This window comes from Venturia canescens, chromosome 9 (genome assembly GCF_019457755.1).
Source record: "Venturia canescens isolate UGA chromosome 9, ASM1945775v1, whole genome shotgun sequence".
Lineage (NCBI taxonomy): Eukaryota > Metazoa > Arthropoda > Insecta > Hymenoptera > Ichneumonidae > Venturia > Venturia canescens.
Genome location: NC_057429.1, coordinates 20,306,340 through 20,323,194, shown reverse-complemented (window position 1 = coordinate 20,323,194; position 16,855 = coordinate 20,306,340). Strand labels below are relative to the sequence as shown.

The 16,855-nt window shown below is 43.2% G+C and overlaps 1 protein-coding gene across 2 annotated transcripts; it reads left to right on the top strand.

Moving 5' to 3' along the window:
- Positions 1-2,504: 2,504 nt before the first annotated feature.
- hyd (E3 ubiquitin-protein ligase hyd) lies at positions 2,505-16,841 on the top strand. 2 transcript variants are annotated; one of them, XM_043427762.1, is made up of 30 exons: positions 2,505-2,729; positions 4,634-4,834; positions 5,173-5,491; positions 5,578-5,786; positions 5,877-6,037; positions 6,138-6,606; positions 6,686-6,840; positions 6,941-7,210; positions 7,304-7,417; positions 7,516-7,697; positions 7,798-7,915; positions 7,995-8,149; positions 8,255-8,540; positions 8,632-8,913; positions 9,009-9,141; positions 9,225-9,686; positions 9,809-10,169; positions 10,263-10,429; positions 10,631-11,392; positions 11,495-11,867; positions 11,984-12,323; positions 12,523-12,758; positions 12,878-13,405; positions 13,513-13,692; positions 13,768-14,139; positions 14,220-14,405; positions 14,495-14,611; positions 14,698-15,473; positions 15,650-16,028; positions 16,126-16,841. In XM_043427762.1, the coding sequence occupies exons 1-30, from the start codon at positions 2,668-2,670 to the stop codon at positions 16,336-16,338; spliced, it is 8,568 nt and encodes a 2,855-aa protein (XP_043283697.1). In that variant the 5' UTR covers positions 2,505-2,667; the 3' UTR covers positions 16,339-16,841. The 2 variants fall into 2 exon arrangements, with proteins under 2 accessions (XP_043283697.1, XP_043283698.1); XM_043427763.1 differs by having other exon boundaries at positions 2,506-2,729; positions 10,652-11,392; positions 11,516-11,867.
- The last annotated feature ends 14 nt before the right edge of the window (positions 16,842-16,855 follow it).

Below are 16,855 nucleotides of genomic sequence, written 5' to 3'. Positions count from 1 at the left end.
TACTTTGCGTCGTTATTGCCATGCGAAATCGTTGCATTTTCTTTGTTTTTTTTTTTTTTTTATTTATGTTGTTTATCGCATTTCAATCCTCGACGATCGCATGGAAAAATTCTCCTTTATCTTTACTTGTCCTCGTTTTAACTTGATATCTTCATAATTGGCAGTTGTTTGCGTGAACTATTTAAGATTTTCGTGAACTATACAATAAAAATCGGAAGATATTGGCGAAGCGAAGTGATCGCACTTGAGCGACGTGAGTGAACTGCGAGTTCGTAACCAAAACAGACTTTGAATTTTTTTTTTTTTTTTTTCATTTACGCACCACAATCGAGCTCCGAGGATGGTGCAGAGCAAGATAACGAGAGGAAGAGCGAGAGAGAGAGAGAAAAAAATTAAGAATCCTCGCGAGTGTATTTTCTACTTTTGTCCTAGCAGCCACGATCATGGATTGTAAAAATCATTGTCCTGACGCCACATTACATTATCTCGATATCGTGCCGTCGCGACGATTCACCACCACGATTTTCAGCCTCGTAAAGCCGTTTGTAACAAATAAGCACCGTCTCTTAAATAAGAAAAGTAAAATCCCGCAAAGATGAATTCATAGAAAGTCAGTGCGTGATTTACGTTTGCACAAGAATTCATTCCTTATGATTGTGCTACTAAACCTCTTCTCTTTTGTTTTTTTCTATTCACCACTCGCAACTCGGACCATTGCGGATGAACTGAAATAACGTGAAGGCTTTTCGCTCGCTCTTTTCTCCGTCTCGTCAAACTTAATATCAAATCATAGAACCTTGTATCTTTTTCTCTCCCTCTCATCTGTTTCTTTTCCCCAAACTTCTCTTTCTTTGAGATTTATTCGTCGCATTTTGGCTAGTGGCTCGCACGTCGGCATTAACGTTTCGCTTAGCTTCATCTTCCTTCATCTCCCCGTCTCTTGCTTAGTTGATTTTTACAAGCATCAGCTTCATATACTCTTCAGGTCCTCGGGCATGTCGTTCTTCGGATGCTTGTTCTCAAAATGCTGCTTGTATGTCTTTGGGTCTGGCATTTGTGCCTGAGTTATAAAAAAGTCATTGAATCGTTTACAGATTGCCGAGTTTTTTTTTCATTAATAAACTACGCTCTATTCGGCTTTTTGAAATTTTCAAGTTATTGATAAAGTATCGGCGAATAAGCTTACTTTACAAACTGCGCAAACATGCACAAGAGCTTTTTGCGCAGCTTTCTTCTGTTCATTGGCACTGTGACCCTGCTGTTTTTTTATTTTGGCTGACTTTTCTGCAGCTTTTGCCTGAGATTGAATTTTCTGGTGTCCGCGAGCCATTCTGGATCTAGAATAACGGAGAAACTTTTTACCTCTAACAAGAAAGCAGAAGAAAAAAAAGCTGTTGAATTTCAGAATTTTTCATGAGAGTGGCCTCATTTTGTTTCGGTTTTATAACAGACAGAAAATTCATATATTTTTTGCCATTTTCGACTCGAGTTGCCGTGAATTAATCTCGTTTTTTTTTATGGATTCCGACGACTCGGTTTTCCGAAATCCGGTAGAGCGCGTTACAAAACGTTTCGATTTGCTATGAATTTGGAAATGTTGAAAGGAAAACAAGGCATATGTGTTGAGGTTGAGAAAAGCACATTGCTGATACTAGACTTACCTTTTCGAATGTGAAATATACAATTGGGACAAAGAAGGAAATATCTGAAAATTTCGTTGGCAGGTGTTCGTTTCCCTATTTGGGAAGAGTACCGAATAAAAATTTGCTTTTTTCCTTTTTCAAGTCAATCTGTTCGGTGCACGCGCACAATCGGCGGCGATCCTAGAACACACGGCACTAAAGCGAAACGCGACTGTCTTCGTATATCTCGCTCGGAAAAACCGTTGACTCGAATAAATGGAAAGTATCCTCTCCTCCCACCAACGATTTATTCGATTGGCAAAAGGTAAATCGCGTTTCGGTCTCAGCGACGAGTACTGGTTGTAGGATTAATCCACGTGAATGTCATGGGTGCGTTATGAATTCTTTTCTTCTACCACGAACATAACACCAATTTCAAGCAGAACGGCGTGAACCTATCACACGAAGATCACTACCACACAATCGCCTTTCGCTAGTTGGCGGAATTTTTTTTATATTTGAAGGAGGAGAGAGTTCGATCGACGGCGGCGAAGGAGGAAAATCGCTGGTGGAAGAACAAATAATATCCATTTGAAAGTGCCATTCATTTTTTAAATTAGAAATTAAAAATTTGAGTTTTCGTAAATGGGTCAAAATTTTTTTACGTCAAAAAGTAATAATCAAACAAAATCAATAATGTAACGAGCGTATAGAAGAAAAGATTGGAATCGCGAATCGCGAGACTGGTGTGTAGGGTTAATATTGGACAAAGTTGGCGACACTGCGCAAAGGTGAAGAATAAATAAAGAAGATGGCGTCAATTTGACGCGTTTGCGCACACTCGGGAAGGCAAGGGGGGAGGGTGAATGCGATCGTAGCGACTCGCCATGTTTGCCTTGAGGAACACGTAACTAGATAGTTCTCCTGAAACATGGCTGAATATCGGTCCGCTGTTGTAGTGAAATTTTGCGTAAAGGAGAGTAACTGAAGAGGAAATAATAATATATTTTGTGATCAAAAAAGCGCGTGTGCCTCGTTAAAAGCAATGACTTCGATACACTTCGTGGTGCATCCGTTGCCAGGCACGGACGATCAACTCAACGATAGGTAAGCCCGTGCTAGGAACAGAACCGTTTTTTTGCTTCTCTTTGGTGTGCCTCGAACGGAATCGTGGGATATGTACCCTCCATTCCTCTCGGCCGTTAACGTATTCCGATGTACGCTTCGTTCGTTCCCCTGCATTACACTCTTCCGTACCGCTCCCTCGCCTCCTCTCCTATCGCTTTCAGCGTCCATCGCTTTTTTTCTTCCTCTTTTGCCTGTCCATTGCGCAGCGAAAATTCGCGAACGTTTCTTCTCCGAGAGAGTCACCATTCATATCGCGCTCTTGGAGATGCTTTCGCGTGACCAGTTTGCACGATTTTTCGGTCGACCCAAGCCAATGATGCAACGATGTCGAATTGACCCTGTCCGTGTCGTGACACACTAAAAACGCTGTCAGGCAATTAACGTCCAACAATAATCCATCGCACACTCTTCCCGAACAAATATCCCCCACCCCTCCCCCCGATTTATCCGTGAGCCTCGCGCGCCCGATCGGAACACATTTTTCTTTATCGTTTTTTCTCCTCCTTTCCCCTCGCCCTTCTCCCATAATCATCGATCTCCAGCTCTCCGTACGATTGATTATCGCATTGTGGGTCAATTACATGTCCGAATATATCATTTGTACAGAGGCCAGATATGGATCGCACGGTACCTCACATATTTTTACGCATGGCGCCGTACATTTTTTTTTTCTTTCGGGCAACAATTTGCTTGCTTCCCAATCTCTGCCCCTCCCTTCGCCCTTCAAACGAGCATGAGCTCGGAACGAACGGTGGACAGTGAAAAAATATGATTATTTATTTACAAACTACTGTGTGACAATGTATGCAGCAATCACTATTCTTTATACCCGCATATATACCTATATTTTTTCTGCGAAGTCAATACAGACACACACATACCCATACATAAGCACATATTCGTGCACGTACATAGTGTTCACACAATACACACCCATGCATTTCTTCGAGAGCTATGAAAAAAATGGACAAAGCACATATTATTCTGGATAATGCTCCTCATGTTCTTTCCAACTTGTCGTATGAGAGTTCAGAAATTTCTCGAAAGAATTTCTAATCTTCCGAAACTCGTTTTTTTTCTCGCCTTCCCCTACCGATAGCGACATTGTTTCTAATCCTCAATCTTTTTTCCTTGTGTTCCTCGTTCGTTCCGTTCTTCCTCATACCCTCAATTTTTGTTGAGAAACTACGATCGGTGTGACACCATGCTGTTCCAATGCAATTTATTCTAGAACGTTCTCAGGCCTAACCTATTCATACGCTAACTGCTCGATGTTTTTCAATCGACTCATTCCGTAGTTCACGGAATTCCGTATTTTTTTTCGTCGCTAATCAGTACAAGTTTTTCGAAATTGACTGAATTTATTTTCGATTTTAATATCATAAACAACGAAAATTTTGTCAATCGTTTATTAATTTATTCCGAGTTTGTCAGCAATCGAAACAATTCTCAAAAAGATGGAAGAATATGATGAGTTGGTTTTTCATCTTAGCAAATGCACAATAGGGCAATGTTTTTTTTTTGCATAAAATAAAATTACCAGTTCTATAATAATTCATTGCTATTAACCCCTTAGGTGGCAAGACATTTTCCACGTCAAGTGCCCAAAATGCCGGAAAAAAAAAAGTTTTCAGATTTCTATGAAAATTGGTAACCGAGGGTTTTTGTAAAATTAGTAACCGAGTTTGAGCCAATCTTGAAATAATCGATGACGCCATCGGTGGCGTCATCGACACTTTGGGCCAGGAAAAATTATGACGCCAAATGGCGTCAATGCCACCTAAGGGGTTAACATTGCATATGATTTGTAGTATCACAAAGAGTGCATACATTTTCTCACACAAAACGAGAAGATTTTAATGAAAATATGTACATCATTCTAGACTGAAAGAAGTGGCAGAGAAAATCAACAGATATGGGTTTATTACACCACCGGCGCTCAGCGGACTTAAAACCTCCGTTAAGCGTATTGTCGTTGGACCTTCTCACATTGCGCTGTTAATGGAAGATAGTAGGATCTGTCGTGTGGCTTTTACGGTCCTCTCGGATAGATTGGATCTTAGCAAGAATGAGCCCAACAGAAAGTGAGTGTGACTTATACATGATTTTAATCATTAGTTTGTTATCATCTGTAATTTTCAACATTTTCACTATCCTGCTAATAGTTTCCTTCAACTTTTATTTATTCGAAGGAAAATTTCATCCTCTACCAATTCACACTGTAAAAATAATCATAATCCGACGGAGCGAACCACTCTGACACAATTTGTTTTGCATACAAAATTTTATATAAAGTTTATTTCAACATAGTATTCCATATGCTTTCGAACTTGCTAATAGAAAACAAGGTTTTGTCGGCTTGTTTGTTATCGGTGCTGAGAAAAATAAAGAAGTACAAAAATAATGAAAAATGAAATTTTAGCCCTCCGAAAAATCACGTGGGTAATACGAACGCTGCGCCAAGCGGAAGTGGCGGGAGTGGAGGTGGAAGTAGAACGAATATGGCACGTTCTCGGGCTAGAATAATGAGGAGCAGTTCAGCGATTCGAGGTGGCAGTAGCGGAGGAGGAACCAGTGGAAGTGGTCGCATTGGGCCACCGGGAGTGATAATGGGCGGAGGGAGCAGTAGTTCTCGTCCTTTAGTTTCGGTGCCAGCTCCTTTCGTTCCGGAAGATCTTATAATACAGGCTCAAGTCGTTCTTCAGGGCAAAAGTCGTGCTCTAATCATTAGAGAATTACAGGTTCGTTGAATTCAAAACGTTTCCTGTAAGAGACGACTAAAGTGACTTTCGAAATAATTGAATGAGATAATCTTTGCTGTCGACAGAGAACAAATCTTGATGTCAACTTGGCGGTCAACAATCTTTTATCTCGAGATGACGAGGAAGGTGACGACGCGGAAGATGCCGCAGATAGTTATGTTCCCGAAGATTTGATATCACTTCTCGACGGTGGTTTTAGCAACGAGCATTCCGTTATTATCGATGCTGACTCTATGTTTTCAGAGGATATGTTCGGTTATGGGGGAATGAGAAAGTAAGACAACACACACGAGATATCGCATTTAGAATAATTATCACGAATATTTAGTAGCGTGTTTTCAAACGGTGCGATCTGTATTTTTAGCCGTGGAAATTCCTCTCGAAGACTTGGAATCGAACGCGACGGTGAGCGCAACGAACGCGAGGGACACCGTGACAGTTTTAGCAGATGGAGAGATCGCCAGTATTACGGGCCGCGTAGATGGCTTGAGACTGCGCTCAAGGATTGCTTGGAGAAAGACCCAGGTTTGTGTTGACAAAATCTGTTACGAACCAAAACTGTAATGTGACCCTCCTCACGATTTTGTATTTTCAATAAATTAATGAAATTGAATTCGAATTATAGATAACAAAAAGAAAGAATTAGCATCTCAAAGTCCTTTGTGGATATCGGAAGAGCTTGAATGGTGGCATGAGAGAAGCGGCGAGCCAGCGCCTCGGTTCGTGCAAATCGCTGCTCTTTATAGCGAACTAATAGCTGTATCGAGTACCGGTCAGCTCTATCAATGGAGGTGGGCAGATCCAGAGCCCTACAAACATTCGGAAAATCCCAATGTACACCATCCGAAAACTATACCACTGGCCTTGACCGGTGAAAAGGTTGTGAATATATCAGCAACGGCGATCCGTTGTTCGGTGAGCACGGAGAGCGGAAAAGTCGCTACGTGGCTCGATGAGTTACTCGGCCACGTTGCCTCGAGGCTCGAACATCCCGCTCAAGCTTTCACAGAGTTTACTTTAGACAAGATTGTGTCTTTGCACACTTGCGCTTTGTACACCGTCGCTAAATTAGAGAGCGGCACGCTCTATTGGTGGTAAGTACGATCGGGTGTTTTTCTCTTTTATTTTCCCCTCCTCATGAAAATCATATGCAAAATATTTTTTTTTTTTCAGGGGTGTTTTGCCATTCGCTCAGCGGAAAAAGCTGTGGGACAAGTATAAAGCGAAATCACGCAAACACAGACCCTCGACCGTCGTCTCAACGGATATAAGCTACGGCACGCATGTGTGCATGAAAAACAGTCCAATGTACCAACCAGGAGCGATTGGTAATTGAAAGAATGAAAAAAATTCATGCTTGAAGATCATTCACATTTATCCTAGTATTTTTCTTCTCTACAACTATTTCTGTCATTGAACACATTTCAGGATTCACCATTGCCAACGGAGTCCCCAAAGTTGGACAATTACTCTCAGCTGCATGGAACCTCGATTCTACTTACCGTTTCAAAATTTTGCCCGCTGGTTCTCTTCACACGGGTGGATCGTTCGACAAGCGCGAGTCAAACGGAAATGCGAGTGCCAGCGGTAGCAGCAAATCTAACCACAAAGAGACTGCGGATCGTTTGGACATGCCACCACCACCATCGCCAGCTTCAAGTACATGCAGCGATACCGGAAGCATCACCACCAGTCACAGTAAGTTTCGAGCTTTTTTTTGACAATTTTATCTTGTTCTCAAGTGCACCGGGTTCAGGAATAATACTAACTCGACGTCCGTTCGTATTTCAGAACGTCAGAAACGCATGGCACCGAGAAGCGATGGCGAGCCTGAGAGAAAAGATGAGGAAGAGTGGCAATTGAAAGATGTTGTCTTTGTCGAGGACGTCAAGACCGTTCCGATCGGTAAATTATTTCAAGAGGAAATTCTGCATGCATTGCAATTTACTTGAAGAAAAAAAAAATGATTTGAACTAACGTTTTATTTTCGATTTGCACAATAGGCAAAGTTATCAAAGTCGACGGTTGTTACGTCGCTGTGAAATTCTTCTCCAAGGACTCCAAGGAAAAGGAAAAAGAATCAAAAGAGAAAGATTTCAGTACATCTGACTTTAAGGATGTAACTGCCGAAGATATGATCAAGTTGCTCGCAGATTGCAGACTTTTGCGCAAAGACGAGCTCCAGGTACGTCTTTCACTCTGCACATTTTTCGCTTTTCCAATCAAAATAATTAGAAGAAGTTAACTTCAATGATAAATTATTGTTTTTTTGTACTTTGAATCAGGTCATTAAATCTTCTATGAATCCACGGGCTCCGGATTGTTTCCAACGTACCCCTAGAAGGGTAAACATCGTCGAGGGCGTAACGGATAGTCTGCTGACGGTTTCCACCGATGGGCAAGGTTGGTTTTCCTGTTGATATTCTGCCGAATTTGCGGTTGTAGAAGAACTTGTTCAGCAATTGAATTATTTTGATTATAGGTATCCACGCGATTCTGAAAAACGGTAACAAGTTGAGTTACGTCGTGTACAATCTTAGCACCGGAAGATACGTTCAAGATTGTTACATACCATCGGACATACCTTCATTCTTGGGTCTTCAGCCCCAGAACATTAGTCTCACAAGTGCTGGCGGGGTAAATGATTTATTCGATATTTCTCTATTGATTATCAGATGGCAATAAAAAAATATATTCTTCTATTATCCAACTTTTATAATTTGGATTTCGCGTTAATTTCAGAATACCGAATGCTCCATGATATTACGCGACGGAAATGGAACTATTTACCCGATAGCAAAAGATTGCGCGGACTCGATTCGCGAACCGAATTGGCTCGACCTCGCGCCTGTTTTGTGTATCGGTGCTTCGACAATCCCTATACCGAGCTGTTTCAATTCGAGTAATCTCAAGAACAAAGTCGCTGTTATTGCTCTCGTTTTTGACAATCTGATGCTCATGCCGCGTATACTGAGATGCGATTATGACGGTGTGAAGCAAGTGTTCCTCAACTTGGAACACGATCAAAGTAAGTTGAATTATCGCTCGTGCACATTTCTCATTTGATCCGACCTCGCGAAATCCGATACCACTAGAGAATTTTTTCTTATTATTTTCAGAAGGAAATATGGCTCAAATACAATCTGTTCTCGCTGAGCGATGTGACGGAAATCGAAACATTTTGCACGCCTGCGTAAATATGTGCTCACCATCGTCAAACAAGGATAACGAGCAGAACATCGAGCGTGAATTAATGACTGGTGCCGTTGACGGCAGTGTTACACCGATGGAAGAGCCAATCGCACCCTTGAGTTGGCCACCGGAGCTCGATAACACATCCGGGGAAGAAGACAGTCTTTTGAGTATCGGAGCAGCGAGTATTTCTATGATGAATAAATCTGGTACGCTAATATTTCAGTCCCTAATGACAAATTTATCAGCGACCAATAAACCATTCGAATTTTAAGCGATACTTATTTTTTTCAAATTTGAACAGGCACAGGCTCGTCGTCGAATAACACATACGTTATAGACTCTACTGAGCGCAGGAACAACGCATTGCTCGTGCTGAAATACATGTGCGAAAACGCGGTCTTGGCCCCGCATTTGAAAGAGTTGCTCACTGCACGGTAATTATTACAGATCGTTTCTTGTTCGAGTCTAAACAACATGTATGTCATTTTTTATTTGTCCGAATATAATTTTGTTTCAGAGATGCTCAAGGCCAAACGCCTCTAATGCTCGCAGTTTCCGTTCGAGCCTATCACGCGGCTCTTATTCTACTGGACACGATTCAACGCGTTGGAAGAGACGGAAAAGATTGCTCGGTTATGATTCTTCCGCCGGACGCTAGTCCTGATTTATCGCCTCTCTTCGTAACGTGCTGCAACGATACTTGCAGCTTCACGTGGACCGGCGCGGAGCACATTCATCAAGACATTTTCGAGTGCCGCACCTGCGGACTCACTGGATCTCTGTGCTGCTGCACCGAATGCGCACGCGTATGCCATCGGGGTCACGACTGTAAGGTGAAAAAAACCTCCCCAACGGCCTATTGCGATTGCTGGGAAAAATGCAAATGTCGTGCCCTCATTGTCGGCCATCAAGGTGCACGATATGATTTGCTGTGCCGCCTGGTAACCAATACTGACTTGGCCACGAAAATCAATTCTAGGCAAGTTTTCTCTTCTCATTTTAAGTTAAAAAAAAAAAAAAAAAAAAAATTCAGTTCATTTGGCGCTGGAGTAAATGCTTCAAACGATATTAATTTTTGTTGTTTCTCCTTTTCCATTACAGAGGCGAATGCATTCTGTTATTCCTCGTACAAACTGTCGGAAGACAATCGGTCGAACAGCGACAATTTCGATCAGCTCCGCGACAGCGTTCAACCTCTGCAAACAGAAAAACCCCTTCGTCCGATGGCTTGGTCGCTGAATCCGATATGCCCGATCACGATCTCGAACCTCCGCGCTTCAGTAGACGAGCTCTTGAGCGTTTATTGAACGATTGGCCGGCTGTACAGTGCATGATTATGTCGGGTGTTACTGAAAATGGCAACGATCAGTTGTTCGGCGATCAAACACAATCTTGCCGACAAAGCGGTACAGCCCTTCTTGACAAATTTACGCACTCGTTGCTCGTCAAATGCAGCTCTGAGGTAACTTTAAAATCACCGATCTTATTAAGAAAATCTTGAGATTCATTCCATTTGAAAAATATTTATATGTTGTTTATTTTTTCGTGCAATCAGATGCTCGATACATTGCTTACGACTTTAATTCGAGAACTTCAAAACGAGTCGGTTCCCGGACGCCAAGAAGAAGCCAACAACGTAGCTCGTCGTTTTGTACGATCAGTGGCTAGAATATTCGTCATTTTCACTATCGAAATGGCACCAAACACCGCGAAAAGAAGAAGGTATGAGAGTGTTCGTAGGATTGATCCCGTACAATGAACAAGTTGCTCTTCAAGGAAGTATTCAATATAACAAATAATTTTATGATTGCTAATTGTCATAAAACTTTCTCGAAGGTAACGACAATTGTGTATAATCAATCCTACAGTGAAAAAATCTTCATTCAAATGCATCGTTAAAGAGCAAGTACCAATGATTTTAAGAAGCTTTAACACACTTCACAGCACGAGCCAAGCTTCCCAGCCGTTGATAAAATGTCGTCGAGTATTTCAAGCTTTGATAAAGCTTGCGGTGGAAGAATTATGCGAGACCGCGGATTCTCTGATCGCGCCAGTGAGATTAGGAGTTGCAAGACCAACGGCGCCTTTTACGTTGACTAGTTCAGCGATGGAAGTCATAAACGGCTCCGAGGAATTATTCTCTATTGAACCGTTGATACCGCACAGCGGGGTCAGCTCACAGACACTTGAAGCTGGGCTTCAGCCGCAGCAGGGAAACAATAATATCGTGATAGCTCGAGATGCAACCGCGATGGATGAGACCGAAGGTGGTGAAGAAGTCCCGATGGATATGGACGGCGACATAAGCGAGCACGAAGAATCCGGAGTCGCCGGTGCTCCAGTGAATCACCCTCTTGGGGAAGTCGATGGTAACGCAGGCGTAGCCGGTGAAGAACAACCTGTAGACGGTGAATCCGACACCGAACTCGATCTTCTCGCCGAGGCCGAAACCGAATCAGATTCTGACGATAATCACAGCAATCAAGACGCTGCCTCGGCTCAACGTAGCGTTCAGACCGGAGCTACCGCGGGTTCCGACGGTGGAATGGGCTCGATCCTTCTTTTCCCTGAGGACGAATCCGGGGAATCGAGTCAACAGGAAGATGACGACAGCGAAGCTGGCGAAACCGATGAACAGGACAACGAAGAATTCCAGATTGGCGACGAACAGTTGGAACGCAGAAGGTATCTGGATTTTTTTGACGCTCAATAAAAACGAGGAAAAAATATCTTTATGAATTTACATTTCCCTTGTCTTTCCGCTATATCGACATTTTTAGTAAATAGATTCGTTTCATTTCGTTCCAGTGGCTCCACCGGGCATCTCCACCGTAATAATCTTGCCCCAATCTCGATGCAATGGGCCATCAGAAATCGCGAGGCCATAACCCGCACTTCAGGCTTACGCGTCGGCGGCGGTGGGAATCACGCAGTTTTCATCGACTCCTCTGCTCTCAGACGTACAACCGCTACTTCGGCCGTTGCCGCTGCGCAAGAACTCATCACAATGGGCACTACCGCGAGCTGTCTCGCGCGTGCTTTTGGAATTGTCGTACGACAAATTGCCGATCTTTTGACAATGATGCACGATTACAAAACTCACGCACCCAATTTACCGAGGCTCATGGAGATCACTTATCAGGATGCTGTAAGCTTGCAGGTGCGTCTTTTGCGCTACTCGGTTACGCATTTTCATCATCGTCCGTTACAAACGTATCTTTCAAAATTCTCAGCTTCGGTACTTTGGATAAATAAAAAACAAAACTCTTCTCGTAGATGTACCTCGAAGGACACTTGAAACCTACCTGGGACTGGCTGCTGACCGTGATGGACGCAACTGAGGCACAGTTGAGATTCGGAGTTTCTCTGACCCGCAGCGCTGATCCAACGCATCCGGAACATCCGTTGAACAATGCTCCCTCGTTGTCGGGTGGAAATTTCTCGGGACTGCTGAATTCGGCAGCTCTCTCGCTGACATTACAGGGTAACACAGGTCGGAATCAACGCAGTGGTATTACTGCAACATCCAATATCTCCACGACTCAAGGTTCAACGCGACTCACCGTTGGTTTTACAGGCGTAGGCGAGCCACCACGGAGCAGCAGAGAGCGCGAAGGTTTGTCACCGCTAAAAAACGCGTTCTCGTCTATCACAACCTTAATTATGTCCGCGGAGGATTTCCAAAAGCCCACTCTTCGAGTATTATTCTCAATGCTGGAAAAAAAATCTTGGCTACGTTTTTAGAAAAAACAACAGGATCATCGCGATGCGCGATAAATAAGCTAATAGGTAACACTTAAATTTTTGATCGACAGGAGCAGGTGAAGCGCATTCGGCCCGTCGTGAATTCTTGTCCTACTGTCTTTCGTTGATGCGGGCCCATAACGGCGAGCATCGCGACAGCTTACCGGTTCTCGACGTCTCCGCTCTTCGTCACGTTGCTTACGTCTTTGACGCTTTGGTTTATTACATGAGATCATTGTCGGAGCCACTAACCACACGGGGTGAAACACAAAAAGAGGCGGCCTCTTACTCCTCTTGGAACGATCAGGTAGAACCTCGATTTGCTTCCCGATTTATAAGCCACGAGAGTATATTATATTTTGTTCTCTACGTACAATCGATCATACCATTACGATATCGTTTAATTGAAATGTAATCGTAAAACAGGATGAGAACGACAACGAAGAAGGCGACGAGGACAATTTACCAGCGGCAAATGCCATGGAAACCGATTCGGTGGATTATCCAGATTTGTTGCAAGTTCCAGTCTGCGGTACACCAAACAGCACAGGTTCAACCGGCAAAGGACGAAAACATCCGTTCTTGCAGAGATCCGATTCGACTCTTTGTCTCGGTTGTCCACCACTCGATCCATTCGACACAGTCATGAGCGAAGCTCTACCACTTGCGGATCAACCGCACTTGTTACAACCCCACTCGAGGCGCGAGGATTTGTTCGGCGTGCCGAGACAACCGATCGCCGGATCGAGCTCCGGCGGAGCCAATCAAAACCCATTGGAAGGACTTCCAACGAGATTGAGTCTTTCGGCTCGAAGTGCTGATAACGCAGCCACTATCGTTACACCCACTTTCAGTCAAGTTATCCAGGGTCCTAGTGGCGGGAGTTCCTCGAATTCGGAAAATCGATCGAGTTCGGTGTCTTCGGGAGAACAACCAGGAACCAGCAAATATGTGGTCAGTTCATTTTTATATTATTTCAACTGAAAATAATGATAATTTATCAGAATTACTTTTCCATTTACGATCTATTTTTATAATATATTCTTATGTTTTAAATATAGGAAAAACCAAAATTATTTAACCAAGGAACCGACAATCAACCGCCAGTCGTGACGGAGCAAATTGACAGAGCTCCCATTATTGTATCACCCAGTAGCCAGAACGAACAGTCGGGAAACAATAAGGGCAAAGAGATTTGTAAGACTGGTAGGAGCGTTATAGTCCGAGCGGGTACTGTGTCGGTGAGTACGCGCGTTTCAAAAGTTGTCTTGTCCCTCCTTAACGAAAGTTACATGTTCGATTATTAAAATTGACAGGAAACAAATACTAATAAGGCGGGTGCACCGGAAGTACTGGTTGTACCAACCGTAGAGGCTCAAAGCGGCGCCGAAGAAGTAGATCCGGCAGCAACTAGTCACGAGATATCGGCACACGAGACAGTAGAGACAAGTCCGGTGGAATCAGCAAGAGCTGTATCATCGATCGGAACGAATATATCACATAATATATTGCTCGGACGTTGGAGACTGTCGCTCGATCTGTTCGGACGAGTTTTTATGGAAGACGTTGGTCTCGAAGCGGGCTCCGTAGTTTCGGAGCTCGGCGGGTTTCCCGTTAAAGAATCGAAATTTCGGCGGGATATGGAAAAGCTAAGAAACTCCCAGCAAAAGGATATTAGTCTGTTGAAGGTTAGTATTGCTCGATAATTATTGTCTACTGCTACAAGATATTAAACGATACAACATTTTTTTTTTTATTTCACCCTCAGGTTGATCGCGACAGAACACAATTACTCGTACAAACCATGAAAGAATTGAATACCCAATACAATCTTTATAATCTAAGAGCCTCGAATACGCCACCCCTCGCTCTCAATCGGATTAAAGTTACTTTCAAAGACGAGCCCGGCGAGGGTTCGGGTGTCGTGCGAAGTTTTTACACAGCCATTGCGGAGGTAAGTTCATTCGACTGTACATCGGAAGTCGCCTCTGTCGTGTCGAAGCTAATGATGTTATAGCGCTGTTACTTACGTGTATTTTTCAGGCACTACTCGCGAATGACAAACTGCCAAATCTTGAAGCAGCACAGGTGAGATCGAAGTATTCGCAATACAATGGTTTGCAGAAATTGAAGAGCAGAGATCGTGAACTGCGACGACAGGTAGGTTTTTTTTTTAAATGGAAAAATTGGAAAAGAAAACGAATCAAATCACACGGTAATCAACAATGTGATCTGAAACTTTACAGAATTCTCGCTCATCCGGAAAATACAGAGAAGCTCGAAGGCTCTCGTTCGAAGCTCGTTCGTTTCATCCATCGAGCTCGATCGAGGTAGCTAGCAGTTCCGGCACGGGCGGTAGTTCATCGTCGAGCAGCCATCCACTCCCGGTCGGCCACATGAACAACGATCATTTGACGAGTCATCAACAACATTTCGGTGATAGATTATATCCAAAGGTGCACGCTCTACGGCCAACGGTGGCGGAGAAAATCACAGGAATGATATTGGAATTGTCACCCTCGCAAATATTGACGCTGCTCGCTTCGGAGGAGGCTCTTCAGGAAAAAATTGACGAAGCTTACGAGTTGATACGGCGTCATTGCCACGATTTGGCGAACGAGGCGCTCCTCGATCTCGACGTTTTCAGTCTCACCGAGCGATGCGCTGCTAACAAAAAGATTATGGACAACAGCATTTTGGATGACACGGAGGATAACGCACCGTTGTTTTATTCTCCGGGTAAACGAGGTTTTTACACACCGCGACAGGGAAGGTGCAGCTACGAGCGACTTAACGCATTCAGAAACGTTGGAAGGCTCATAGGACTTTGCCTCTTGCAAAACGAATTATGTCCTATATTCCTCAACCGTCATGTCATCAAATATATACTCGGAAGACCCATACGCTTTCACGATCTCGCTTTCTTCGATTCCGTCATTTATGAGAGTTTGCGCCAACTCGTCGTAGATGCGGAAACCAAGGACAGCAATAGTTTGTTCTCTGCACTGGATCTTACATTCAGGTATTGATCCAACGACTAATCAAAATAATTCAGTTGATTGATACCATCGTTCATTGCCTCACAATTCGTCTCCATGACGATATATTTTTTTTTTTCTAATTCATTCCTTCCGCCATTGTTTCTCGTGACGAAATCGTTGATGTCTCCATTGTAGAGCCTTTTTTTTCATTTTGCAGTATTGACTTATGTCCCGAGGAAGGAGGGGGCTCCATCGAGCTCGTACCGAACGGTCGCGAGATCGAGGTAAACGGTACCAACGTATACGATTACGTGAGGAAATATGCAGAGGTACGGATGATTAAAGTACAGGAAAAAGCCCTGGAGGCGATGCGCGAGGGAGTTTTTGACGTTCTTCCCGAAGGGGCTCTTGACGGTTTGACCTCCGAAGATCTGAGGCTTTTGTTGAATGGTGTGGGCGACATAAATGTGTCGGTTTTAATATCTTACACATCGTTTAACGACGAGTCTGGCGAATCCACGGAGAGACTCTTCAAATTTAAGCGGTGGCTATGGTCGATAGTGGAAAAAATGTCCCACGTGGAACGTCAGGATTTGGTATGTTTACCCTCGATAAATAATAGTTGCAAGATAAATTTCTACAATGACTATGATCGGCCGATGTAATGTTTTTTTCTTCCACCGAAAAATAAAGGTCTACTTCTGGACGGGTTCACCGGCACTGCCAGCCAGCGAGGACGGGTTCCAACCGATGCCAACAGTGACAATTCGACCGGCCGACGATGCTCATCTACCAACCGCAAACACGTGCATCTCTCGTCTATACGTTCCACTGTACAGCTCGCGTAACGTGCTGCGTCATAAGCTATTACTCGCTATAAAAACCAAGAACTTTGGATTCGTATGAATTCCAATAATCACAACGCGGCGATATCTCGCGCCGAACGTTCACGCGCGCGCGCGCGAACTTTTGCCGATTTATTCTTAATGGTATAAGAAAACAAGAAACAAAACAAACAAAATAATAAAAAAAAACAGTTATACGTTGTTATTTTTCTTTCTTTTCCTAGAAAAAATTTATAACATTTATAAATTTATAAGGTGTAATTATGAATTATCATTTCTCTCATCATGAAGTGGTCTTCATTGTAATAAGGATTTATGTTAAAGTGTCATATTTAGCCTTTATAGTGACCCGAATAAAACTTTGTCAAAAATAATAACGCGGTCACGGATTGTGTGCTTTTCTTATCACTTTCATCCGTTTAGTTGTAAAGAGAAAACGAAAAGAAAACACAAAATGAATCTAATTATCGAATGTGTATCCGAGACGTTTTTTTTTTCCTATTCAATGTGCGGACGAGGTCTGGCTATTTCGCATCTAGATAATAAAGAACTAAATGATCGAAATACCGAGTTTATGT

Coding starts and splice junctions, on each gene's coding strand:
- hyd (XM_043427762.1), top strand. CDS start 2,668: ATGACTTCGATACACTTCGTGGTGCATCCGTTGCCAGGCACGGACGAT. Junction 6,038..6,137: donor TTGCTTGGAGAAAGACCCAG/GTTTGTGTTGAC, acceptor TTCGAATTATAG/ATAACAAAAAGAAAGAATTA. Junction 11,393..11,494: donor GAACAGTTGGAACGCAGAAG/GTATCTGGATTT, acceptor TTTAGTAAATAG/ATTCGTTTCATTTCGTTCCA.